Source organism: Mastomys coucha, unplaced genomic scaffold (genome assembly GCF_008632895.1).
Source record: "Mastomys coucha isolate ucsf_1 unplaced genomic scaffold, UCSF_Mcou_1 pScaffold20, whole genome shotgun sequence".
NCBI classification, from domain to species: domain Eukaryota; kingdom Metazoa; phylum Chordata; class Mammalia; order Rodentia; family Muridae; genus Mastomys; species Mastomys coucha.
This window is the reverse complement of record NW_022196903.1, coordinates 528747-540890: the sequence shown is the minus strand read 5'-3', so window position 1 is coordinate 540890 and position 12144 is coordinate 528747. Positions and strand designations below refer to the sequence as shown.

At 40.6% G+C, this 12144-nt stretch overlaps 1 protein-coding gene across 2 annotated transcripts; it reads left to right on the top strand.

Annotated features, from left to right (window-relative positions):
• Positions 1–5423: 5423 nt before the first annotated feature.
• Tfpi2 (tissue factor pathway inhibitor 2) lies at positions 5424–10895 on the top strand. 2 transcript variants are annotated; one of them, XR_004121641.1, is made up of 6 exons: positions 5424–5687; positions 5881–6063; positions 7597–7779; positions 9530–9700; positions 9788–9957; positions 10044–10065. XR_004121641.1 is itself a non-coding variant. In XM_031380756.1 (5 exons), the coding sequence occupies exons 1-5, from the start codon at positions 5600–5602 to the stop codon at positions 10109–10111; spliced, it is 693 nt and encodes a 230-aa protein (XP_031236616.1). In that variant the 5' UTR covers positions 5424–5599; the 3' UTR covers positions 10112–10895. The 2 variants fall into 2 exon arrangements, 1 of the variants encoding a protein (XP_031236616.1); XM_031380756.1 differs by lacking the exon at positions 9788–9957 and having other exon boundaries at positions 10044–10895.
• Positions 10896–12144: the final 1249 nt, after the last annotated feature.

Here is a 12144-nt window from a genome sequence, read left to right as displayed (position 1 = left end):
GGTTATCTCTCGTGTATAATTTAAGATATAAAACCTTTCCCACATAAGCTAAAACAAATGAAAATTTAGAGAGCATATAGCATTTATAATTAATGCATAGCCAACATGGACTTTGTCTAAATTATCAAAGTGACCATTGTTTTGCTAGAAAAGCTGTCTACGTTTGAAAGGTCAAGGTCTATTGCTTTATGCTAAATATAACACTGAAAATGAGGGCTTTGCTGATTACCTCTCTCAATCCTCTAATCTGATTATCAGTTTGGGCAGATGTTCCTCTAGAGCATTATGGCAATATATTTACTGTGTTTCTATCTGTTTGCTCTCAGATGAATTGTGAGCTTCATGGTTGGGTAAAAGACATCTGAGTTAGAGCGCTCCTGGTACTGAACGGTAGCAATGAGCAAATGTCTTACTGATTGAGTAGCCCTAATCCTAAAATCCCAAATGCAAAATACCCCCAAATATGAAACTTTCTGAGCACTGATACGACTTCACCAGTGTGTAAAATTCCATACCTGACTCCTCCACACATATTACAACATTTTAAAGAGTGACTTAGTACATGGGATACTCAAAAGAGGTGTCACTAAGGTCACACAAAACTACTTTTTAAAAATCTATGCATTTTCTTACATTTTTTTAAAACCAGTATGTGATACTATTAAATTCTTTTCATTTTGAATCATCTCTCTTATTTTTCTTGATGTCACATTCTCATATTTGCCCTTGCTTAGTTGACAGCTCTTTCTTAATCAGTCTGTCCCATTTCCTCTGGCCAAAGAATTAAAGTTGGAATGACTTACCACTCAACCTTAAGAACTCTTTTATGTGATTTCAACTGAGGTAAAAAAGTCTGTACATCATTTTGGGTGGATCTACATTGCATTATATTCTCAAATACACCTGCAGTCTCAAAGAGGGTGAATTAGAGAAACTACATTCCAAGTGGCCCAAATCTCTAGGAAAATGTATAATTGACTGAGATGTATTTAACAAGACCCTTCTGACTCCCATCTCTCAAAGGAGATTATCTGCCCTTCTTAGTAGATGTGTGAACTCCTCCTTGCTGCTTGCTGGACTTCCTTCCAACCTTCCTTTGACAGTGTTCGCTAACATGTAGTCAGAACTTCTGCTTCTTAGATCATCCCTCTAACTCCTTAAAATGAAGCTATGAAATGTAAACCAAGTCACATAGTTCAACTGCCTCCAATTATTTACTAAGACCTAGACATGGTGCTTTTCTCCTCAGAGGCTAACAAAGATGGAAACTGTCTCACTTCTTTCTGTAAGTTCTCAGTCAACTGAAAAGCCTGTGGACTGTTAGAGGACTGGGTAATACACTGAAGGATTGGAAACTGTATATGTTAATACAATGCAGATTTCCTCCAGATTCATTTGTTATGGCCAAGGTAGAGGAACCAGGAGCAAATATAAGGTATGTCTAGAGAGGCTGAGAACTCACCAGAGCTTTTGTATTGAATTTCAGTACTTAGGGCTTGACACCTAGTTCAGAGCTGGAAGTTGGAAAGAAAGCAGATCTGGGACTCCAGCATGTTAGGTTTCAATTGTAGTTCTGCAAGCAATGGCAGTTTATAAACATAGCCAGGTACTTTTGGATTCTAGATCTCAGTTTCTACCTCTGTAAAACCCACATACTTCTGGTATTGTTTAGTATTGAAAACATAAGAACCCAGTAACCTATATTTTACAGAACACTAAACTATTTTGAGTGTCTCTTTAGCCACAGCCAGCATGACTGTCACTTGTGGTAAGAATGAGTCAATCAGGAAGACATTTTGTCAGTTTCCTCATAGCTTTCCTCTTCCTGTTGACTTTGGACAAAGGAATGGTCCTTGAGCTTGTGACCTACAGCTTTAAGGACAAGAACATGCCATGCCATGTGGCTGCAGAAGTCATCTTTCTCTTCCCACATGTCTCAAGGCATATGTTCTATGAAATCAGAGTCTCTCTCAGAAATTAAATTCCTTTATATTAGAACACTCAAATCTTCTTCAATTAGAAGGAGTCAGTTCTTCCCCGACAGCCTGGCTTGGTGCTCTCAAGCTTGTTACTATCCCTCTTATTCAACTTTCTTCCCTCAGTCAAAGGTCACAGCAGCCTTCACGATACACTCCATTTGGCACAGAAAAGAGGGCAGAAACTAACAGACCCAATGGTCTGTTCTAGCCTGTGTCTAAGGGATGCTACATCACAGGAAAAGAAGAGGTCTCTTAAGCTCCACTTCTATAGCCAGCCTGAGAGCTGCTCTGAGGGTCCTGAATGTTGGAATGCACTTCCCTTAGCTGTGAAGCTCAGTCCCAGAGAACTGCTGCACAGTGTTCCCTCATTGGTGTGACTCCTTCTATGCAAGGAGGTGCCCTCTTTAACTCCAAGGAGAGAGAGAGAGGGGGGGGAGGGAGAGGGAGAGGGAGAGTTCATGGGAAGAAGACTAACTTTCAGTCCCACAAGGCCATTTCCTAGTGCTGCTTCCTGACCCAGGCTAACACACAAGATTAAAGTAGTCGGCCACGGCTGTCAGTGGGATCCTGGCTAAGTCTGATGTGAATGGTCTCTGTGCAAGAAGCTGACAACTTCCTTGTGAGCTCAGACCCTTTCTGTCTAACCTGCATTACACATCTGGATCCAGCCTTGAACTTTGTTACGGAATTAGTCTTTGAGGCTTGGAGTGTTTAAGAAAACAAGAAATAAACTTCTGTTCTCTGATTCTTTTCCAACTCTATCTCCTTAGCAAACCATCCAACTTCAAAAAAAAAAAAATCTGCCCCTGTTCAAAAGGCTCATTATTCATTTCCTGGGAGCAGCAGGCTAAAGCATATCCACTAGTTCAAAATAGGGCAAAGAAATAACAGTCGTCAGTCAGCATTGAAGCAAAACTCTCATTCAGTGTCTGTCTTTGAAATCTCTCTTAGTCCAGTTTGTAGATATATGTCATTGTATTCTGGAAGGGAATACGTAAATACATAAACTTGGAGCTAACTTTTCTTCTGAACATGACCCTGGTGAAATGTTTCTAAAATTCCCCTTCTCTGATACTGTGTGGAATGTACTAGGAGGGCCTAATCCTGTTCTCCCTAGAATGTGGGAGGAAGTTGATTGTCTTCTAGAATCTGCTGGCTATCTCAGTGATTTATAGGCTAAGCTGGCTCTGGCTCATGGATTATATTCACCTCTGCCCAACTTTTCATTAGGCGAAAGAAGCTTCAGGCCTGGCTGGAAACTGGCCACCTTCAAAGTATGGCACCTGTAAATTGGTGAGACAACTGGCCCTCGCCCATTCTTTCTTCTAATCTCTCCCACCCAGTCAGTGGCTAAGCTTTGGGACCTCTGACTGTCCTTTAGCATTGCTCTCTAGTAACGCTAGCAGCACTTTCAGACCAGGCTAGTCTCCAAAGCATCTGACTCGACCCTTTGACCTGAAGACAGGACAAGTTGTAATGTATGAGCAACCCCAGAGTGCTGGCCTACTGTGAACCAGTATGTTGTACTCTTCAGAATCTTCCAGAAGCTTGAAAGAGATCTTCTTTAAATCCCTAGTATTTTCAGGAAAAAAAAAATTCAGGGCTAGTTATTCATTAAAGAATGTCAGATTAAACAAGAGGAAAGAAGAAAGAAGAAAAGACACATTTATCAAGAGAGTCTGTTAAAGTTCCCCCAGATTTTCCCAAAAAACCGCATGTAAAATTTCAATGCTGATTTTGATGTCATATAAACAAAGGCTGGCCATAATCTTATTTGTCTCAGAAAAATAGTAGACTGTAATACCTGTGCAGATTAGGATATGTGCGAAGGAGTTTACCAACACGTCAAAATTTGCCACGCAGATCTCTCTGGACTTTTATGTTCCTTTTGCAAAGGTAATCATTGCAGTCAGGATGTAAAACCACCCCAGAACCATCCCAGACAATCTTGTGGCCGCTTCTAACACCTGTTTCTGCAAGAATAGTGAAAATCACATTCTACACCTTCACTCATACATATAAGCTAGAAACTTTGTGGCGTTGGCATGTTGGATTTCAAATTTGAACTGCCGACAACACAACATAGATACATTACCAAAAAAGTAGTTGAGAAAAAACCACAAACCATCAGGCAGTCAGGGTGACACAGGATTCTAGTTTCAGCATTTAGAAAGTGGTAGAGTAAGAGAGAGGGATCAGTCATTCGTTGATGTTTATCCTTTGTGACAGAGCCAGTTGGAAGTCAGCCTGGCCTACATTAGATCTTGTTTCAGAAAACAAAATAAATAAATAAATAAAAATGAATTAAATTAAATTTTGAAAAAAACCTAACAAGAATATAAACCTAAGGAGTACTTCATTTAAAGTCTTACGCATATGAAATTTAAGAATGGCCAAAACTTCTGTATGGGCACAGAAGTCAGTTGCTCTGCCTTAGTACAGGCTTGTGTCTCAAAGGGAGCTTTTGGGATGACGAAAACTCACTAGTTCTTCAGCAACCAGGAGGAGGTGGAGGCAGGAGGATAAAATTTCAAGTTCATCTTTGACTACACAATGAATTCAAAGCCAGCCTAGGATCCATGGGACTGTGTCAGTGCTCACAGCCAACCATTGGACTGAGCACAGGTTCTGATAGAGGAGTTGGAGAAGGGATAGAAGGAGCTGAGGGGGAGTTGCAGCCCTGTGGAGGGAGCAACAGTGTCAACAGGCCAGAGCTCCCTGGGACTGGACCATCATCCAAGGAATACTCACTGAGGGACCCAGGGCTCCGGCTTCATATGTGGCAGAGGATGGCCCTGTGAGAACTCAATGGGAGGAAGGCCTTAGAGCCTGGGGTGTGGGGGGAAGGGGCTTCGACACCCCAGTGTAAGGGAATGCCAGGGAGGGAAGACAGGAGTGGGGAGTGGGTGGGTGAGTGAGGGACACCCTCATAGAGGCAGGGGGAGGGAGGATGGGATAGGGGGTTTCTGAAGGAGAGACCTGGAAAGGGGAAAACATTTGAAATGTAAATAAAGAAAATATCCAATTAAAGAAAAAAGAAAAAAGAAAGGAAAAAACTGTGTTGCGATTCTTGATTAGGGTGGGGACCTTTTACGGGGGGTGGGGGGAGATTCTATCAGTTTTACCTTAAAACTTCTACGGAGTGGAATCCCTTCTGAATAGATTGATGATCTATCTCAGAGTCCATAGTGAAGAGCAAGGGTTCATAAGAATAGATCGTCTTTCCCTTATCTCTCTCAAACTCTTGCTCCGGCGGGGTTCAGGTTTCTTTGTGGTGAAGGTGCAAATTGTCAGTTGTCTCCTTGAGCAATCCTCCGTGGGTGATTTCCCTCTGGCTAGCCCACTTCCCATCACTGACACAAGCGCTCCACAGGCATCACCCTTGGCTGCGGGCAAAACTTTGGGAATCAGGCTCAACTTCTCAGCTCCGGGGAAATTCCTCTTGGGACACAGTGAACGTGGGGGCGGGATGGGCCACTGCCTCAGGCGTGAATCAGCCCTGTTTGGCGCTCCGCCCCGTCGGGGGTCCAGGGGTGGCTTAAAGGCCGCTCTTCTGCCAGCAGGCGACCAGCACTCTCCTCCCTCCCCGCGTCCAGGGAGCCACAGCACCACCAGGCACTATGGACCCCGCTACACCCTTGCGACTGTGGAATCTGCCGCTGCTCCTTGTGGGCTACGCTCTTGGTCTCTCTTCAGTATCTGCCCAAGGTATCGGACCAGGATCCCCGTGCCCTTTATTGTTGCCTCTAGACACCCACTTCCTTGCTGGGCTGTCTTTAGGTCCCTGCCGCTCCCTATTTGGTTCAGAAACTTCTGTGGTGAGCTCTGGAGTTAGATCTTCCAGTCCCTGCCAGGCACCAAATCTGACTCCCTTGTTTCTTTCCTTCTGACCATCTTACAGTGAATAACTTAGAGATCTGCCTCTTGCCCTTGGATTTGGGACCTTGTCAGGCCTTTACCTACAAGTACTACTATGACAGAGACCAGCAGAAGTGCCGCAGATTCAAGTATGGAGGCTGCCTGGGTAATGCCAACAACTTCCACAGTCGGGAACTCTGCGAACACACTTGCGGAAATATCCAGAGTAAGTGTTCCGGGGGTGCACAGAACTCAGCCGGCTCTGCACGAAAGGGGCGGGTCAGAGTTGGTGCCCACCTTCCACATGCTTGCTTTGAAGTTTCTCAAAGGAACTCCAAATCTACAACCACTAACAGAGTTTACCTCACTAGCAGATTCCATTGCAAATCTGCCTGTAAACTTTGGGAAAGACACCCAAATGAGCCCATCTCAGGTCATAATCAGTGCAAGGGGAAGGCACTGATGCTCTTTTGCATCTGTCATCAGTTGCAGGCATAAGGTCTTTGAGACCACTGTTGCCTCCCGTCCATTACCCATCCATGGGGAATCTTTTTTATTGGTTCTTATTTTTTGAAGTGTGATTTAGCTCATTATCTGACTTTACTTTTGTTTCTTGACACTTGGGTTAGTGTCGGGGTGTAGACAGCCAAGCTTCACAAGAGTCTGTTTTCTTTTACTTTGACATTTTATACTTATATCTATTAAGGATGGTGTGGGGCTTAGACCACCAAGGAACTCAGCCAGGAAGAAATCTGTACTGGTAGGAATAGCTTTTCATACAGAAACAGAGAGCAGTCTTTCTATGGAACTTGAAAGCTGTATCATGCTCACTCTGTCAAAAGCTTACCTTCAGATGAACGGGCGAACTTTTGGAGTTCACTATTCCAGTGTGAAATAAGGTTATCATCCCCCAGTAGTTTCAGAACTGATGGTAATGTTTTACAAGTACTACTAAGAAGGCCATTTTGGTCTTTATTAGCATCTTATTAATTTCTTGGGTTAGCATACCAAATAGTGGGCTTTATTAGTCTCGTTCATGCATACATATCACTGTACGTTCTCGCCTTCCCTCTGTACCTTCCTCATCCTCTGTCCCTTTTTGCTGGTCCTTATACCTTCAGCTCTCACACCACATGCTCCTAGATAGCCACACCATCAACTCTCATAAGGCATGCGCTCTGTGCATTCTTTGCCCCTCTCCCCACATCATTCGTCTACCTTTTTACTTCCATCAGACATACACTTCAAGCTAGAGTGTTTATGAGAGGAAATGCCTGCTGTTTGTCTTTCTGAGTGTTGAGTGTTTTGTTTTTCATGACATTCTCCGGTTTCACACATTTCCCTAGAAACACTGCAGCTTCAGCTTTAACTTCATCTGAAAAACATTCCATTGTAATTCAGCCACATTTATTTAAAAAAAACTGTCTGTTATTGGACAACTAGGGTGTCTCCATTCTTCAGCTGTTGTGTAAGGAATACAGAAGCATATGCAGATATTTTTGTGATGTGTACACTCAGGGCTCTTTAGCTACACTCGTGACTTGGATAGAATTGGGTCACGTGATAGAACTATTCTACTTTTGGAAGACCTACCCTGATGATTACCTTAGTGGCTACGCCTGCCCATTTACATTCTTGTCGAGAGTGAATAAGGTTTGTTCTTCTTACCCCAACTCCTCACTAAACTTGTTTCTGTTCTTCATAACAGCCAAAGAAGATTACTTTGAATAACATGTTTTATTGTTTTCCCTTCCCCCAGAAGTTCTTCCAGTTTGTCGATTAGAACTCAGAACATATCCATGTGATAAGCCCAATATACAGTTTTTCTTCAACCTGAAAACCATGACATGTGAGCCCCTTAGGCCTGGTCTGTGTAGTAGGACTATGAACGTATTCTCCGAGGAAGCTACGTGTAAGAGCTTATGTGAACCAAGGAGAAATAGTAAGTACATTTATTGTGGTACTTCTAGTTCAAGTCTTCATTCAAAATTTTTATATGAAGATCAATAATTAGATTTGAAATTTATATTGTTTGTGTGCTGGTGATTATACAATTATGTGATGTCATGTGAGCCCGCATGACTGCATGCCTCTGTGAGTGTGAGTGTGTGTGTGTGTGTGTGTGTGTGTGTGTGTGTGCTGACTTTAACAACTTCTGCCCTATAGGAAGCATTATGCCCTATTTTTCCATGTGTGGGTACAAGTTGAAGGTTAACGATGTGCAAAATTCTCAAAGCTGGACTGTGAAAAGGCTATTAGCAAAAAGTTGCTACTTTTTCTCTTGTTCCTGGGGAACATCAATTGAACATCTCTAATTAGAAACTCTGTAATGTGAAATCTCGAAACCAGAAACTTCCTAGCACTGGGCTTGCTTCCCATATGGAAGTTTCCACACTTGACCTCAGCTGACAGATAACAGTAAAAAAGGAGGCACACTAATATGCTGTTACATTATCTTCAAGCCCTGCATGCAAGGTGGATATGAAACACTATGAACTTCTTATTTAGAATCTCATCTTAGCACCCCATCAGCAAGAAATCTCATATACATGCAGATGTTCCAGAATTTGGAAAACTCTGAAATGTCCCAAGTAATGTTTAGATTAGTGACATTCATATTGTATTATCCATGTCTTCAATTTGTACATAAAACATAGAGGAAGGGGTCCAATGGATAGAGAGGGACATAATGCTTTTCCTCATTTTTGCATGTGCATGTGTGCGAGCATGTGTGTGTGTGCGCACGTGTGTGTGAAATAGGGAGCAGGGACTCTTGAGAAAAGTAAATGTACAAGTAACTTTGTGAATGAGAGATGGGGAATGTAATGGGGGAGGGGTCATGCACAATGATATATTATAATGGAACCCGTTTTTATACCAATTAAAGTAACTGATAAAATATAGCATACACCAATAAATGCAGAGACTTCAGAAATGTATGAAAGTAGTATTATTATTGGAATATATAGGGCTAAGACCTTGGTTAAATTTCTGTATTTTTTGGTAATTATACCACAAAAAGTATTCTGTCCTTCTCTCTTTTCCCCATCTCTTCAGCCATATCCACCAGATATAGCAGAGACACACAGAGTTAAAAAAATTAAATCATGACATCTTCTTGGGCAAAGAGTTTTGTTAGAGCTGTGTTGCTGTACTGTGTTGAATATACATAATCAAGTACTGAATGTATGTAAAAGTTCCAGGTGATGGTACTAGCCCAAGAATGTCAAAGTATGCCATGGTCTGTCTTCTGAAATTAAGCCCATTTTAGGATGTCCAGTTGGAGGCTTAACTTCTTTTTACATAGAAAAGTGTGTAAACACACAGGTTTAGAAGGCATTATTTCAGCTTATAAATTGGGAAGGAGGGGTATGGGAGGTCTTGACTGGAGATGGAAGATATAAACACAGAACATAGGCCACACAGGCATGCCATACACACACGCACGCACACACACACACACACACACACACACACACACACACACAATTTAAATTCTTAATTTCATAAAAATAATAGAACAATCAAAATAGAGCAGGTAAGCTTCCATCTGACCTGTTTTGAATGGTTCAATACTTTGGATTCAGAATGAGGTCTCTGTGGGATTTCCTTCCATCTAGACTCCACTGAGCATCACTGTCTCTTAGTCTGGTATTACAGTATTTCTAATTTCTTTTTCTTTTTTCATAAAGTTCCATCATTTTGCTCCAGTCCAAAGGATGAAGGTCTGTGTTCTGCCAATGTGACCCGTTATTATTTTAACTCAAGAAACAAAACATGTGAGACCTTCACCTATACTGGCTGTGGTGGGAATGAAAATAATTTTTATTACCTGGATGCTTGTAGCCGTGCCTGCATTAAAGGTAGTAAAGCTTTTCTTATTTAATCATCAAGCAAAGAAAATGATTAATTCCAAAGGCAAATACTACTTTCTGTATTCATTTTATTAGTGTCAAATGGCCATTCCTGTGATAATCCTACACACATAGCACCTTGGTGTGTGCTGCCTTGATTTCTCAGACAGCAGGCATATACTGTCTATCTGGAGGAGACAGTCGTCATAGCTTCAGTTTCACATGTAGAACAGTAATGGCTTTATAACCAAGTTAGATGAAATAAGGTGAGATCAAAAGTGTGCTAGAAAAGTTGATTTAAATTGAACGTCAGACTGAAGCCATACGATAATTGTTATTTTGTTGTTTTTAGGCTGGAAGAAGCCCAAGAGAAGGAAGATAAGTGATTTCCTGCCCAGATTTTGGAAGCTTCATTCTTAAGCGTTTTCTCATACTTAAGGAAACAAATCATTAGTAATTCGCTCCTCTGATTTTACCGATGCATTACTTTTTTTAACCTGTGAGTTTTTATTCATACCAAGCTGCTTTCCAAATGTGAAATTATCATTTTCAATGTACTGTTCAAATGTTTTAAGAGACCGAATCTTTGTGGTCAGATACAAATGTGAACATGACTTGCCCAACTTCTTAGGAAAGCTAGTACTAACTTCAGAAGACAATGGTTATTAAAATAACAGAAGACAATTTAAGTTTGTAATTTTAACCTATATGAGCATCAACAGGAATGGCAAAACCGTTTCATTACGAATTTAAAAGTTTAGATTAAATTTTAGGCTGCAGGAGACAAGCAGCCGATTTATGAACACTTTATCCAATCACTCCCCTGGGGTATTACTTAGACCTTGCCAAGTGTCCTTGCATTCCTTTCTTGCCAAACTGCAATATTATGAAGAAGGAGAGTTATTTCAAAGGTATAATTTTTATTGGATGAATTTAAAATGTTGGTAATTTATGAAAAGAAAATCATTTTTCCTAGAAAAAAATCATTATATATTTAATTCTGTGTTTCTTTATTTTTCCATATTTGACAAGTGAAATATTCTTTGACCATATGGGTTACACTGTTCCCTCAGACAAAATGATTTGGAGAATAGAAATTTCTGGATCTTTCGTATTATATAAGATGTATCCTGTGCCAAAATACATGTATAATTTAACTTGAATTTCACAAATAAATTCTTTTAAAAGGTGGTTATTACAATAAGATAGTTTTTCTTTCTCTGTAAAAGGAAAAATGAAGACAAGAATTGTACATATCATTTTAGTAAGTTTAACATTTAAAAGTTGGGTTTTGTTTTGTTTTGTTGTTTTTTTCGAGATAGGGTTTCTCTGTGTAGCCCTGGCTGTCCTGAAACTTACTCTGTAGACCAGGCTGGCCTTGAACTCAGAAATCTGCCTGCTTCTGCCTCCCAAGTCCTGGGATTAAAGGCGTGTAACTACCACCGCTAATTCTTTAACAAAACTACAAATACTCTTTGCCTGAGAGGATACTCATCTGAAAACCTATCATGATTATTTCAAACACATGGGTATGCTTGAGGGTATTGACTAATGCAGAAAACTGGAAACAAACTGAATGTGCAAGTAAAACTGGCAGAGGAAGTGACAGGTGGGGCATGAGCAGAGTGACTGATGCAGAAAACTGGAAACAAACTGAATGTGCAAGTAAAACTGGCAGAGGAAGTGACAGGTGGGGCACGAGCAGAGTGTGTGTTTGTTTATAATCAGACACAAGAATACAGTGAGGAAATGGGACTAGGGCAACAACAACAAAAAACCCGAACCCACTCTCGGGCATTATTGAAGACATTGATATATTGCATTGATAGGAACTTGGAACAGAATTGAGGCAACAAAGAGTTAATGGATACTCGATGAGATTAGATAAACGACTCTTTTGTAGTTTTGACTTTGAACATGTTATTATATTTTACATAAGTTTAAGTAAGGTAAAGGAAATAATTTAAGTGCTTTTTAAACACTGAAACAAATGGAGTTGGGGATCCAAGAAGCAATTGAATAGCAAAATGTGTACACAAATATAGCATTTTAATTTTAGTGGCTTTCAGAAACAATATGTGACCATGAATCCTCAGCAATATACAACCCAAGGGTCTAAAAACTCTAAAGAAATCAGAGAAAGTATTAAAAAGTACTTTAAGTGTGATTGGCTATTGCTGAGCCATTGTTACTATTGTGAACCTACAATGTATAGGCTATTTTATGGCACTATATATTCAATAAAATTGGAGACATCTCTGGAGTCAAGGATTTTAGTTTCAAGAGAAATAATACATAGAAGCATACATTTTTTGAAAAAAAATAAAGATCTTCGAAACCTTAAGCTTGGATTAGAAATATTAGTATGAGCACAGACCATGTGTTTCTCAGGATAAAGGTTATTCCCCTTCTTCCACTAAAACTTCTTATAGCCATGGCAGCTGCCTCGCACT

What these genes read in the sequence shown, in the direction of transcription:
- Tfpi2 (XM_031380756.1), top strand. Translation starts at nt 5,600, where the DNA reads ATGGACCCCGCTACACCCTTGCGACTGTGGAATCTGCCGCTGCTCCTT. An exon ending in CACTTGCGGAAATATCCAGA is followed by an intron (nt 6,064 to 7,596) that starts GTAAGTGTTCCG and finishes CCCTTCCCCCAG; the next exon opens with AAGTTCTTCCAGTTTGTCGA. An exon ending in ATGTGAACCAAGGAGAAATA is followed by an intron (nt 7,780 to 9,529) that starts GTAAGTACATTT and finishes TTTTTCATAAAG; the next exon opens with TTCCATCATTTTGCTCCAGT.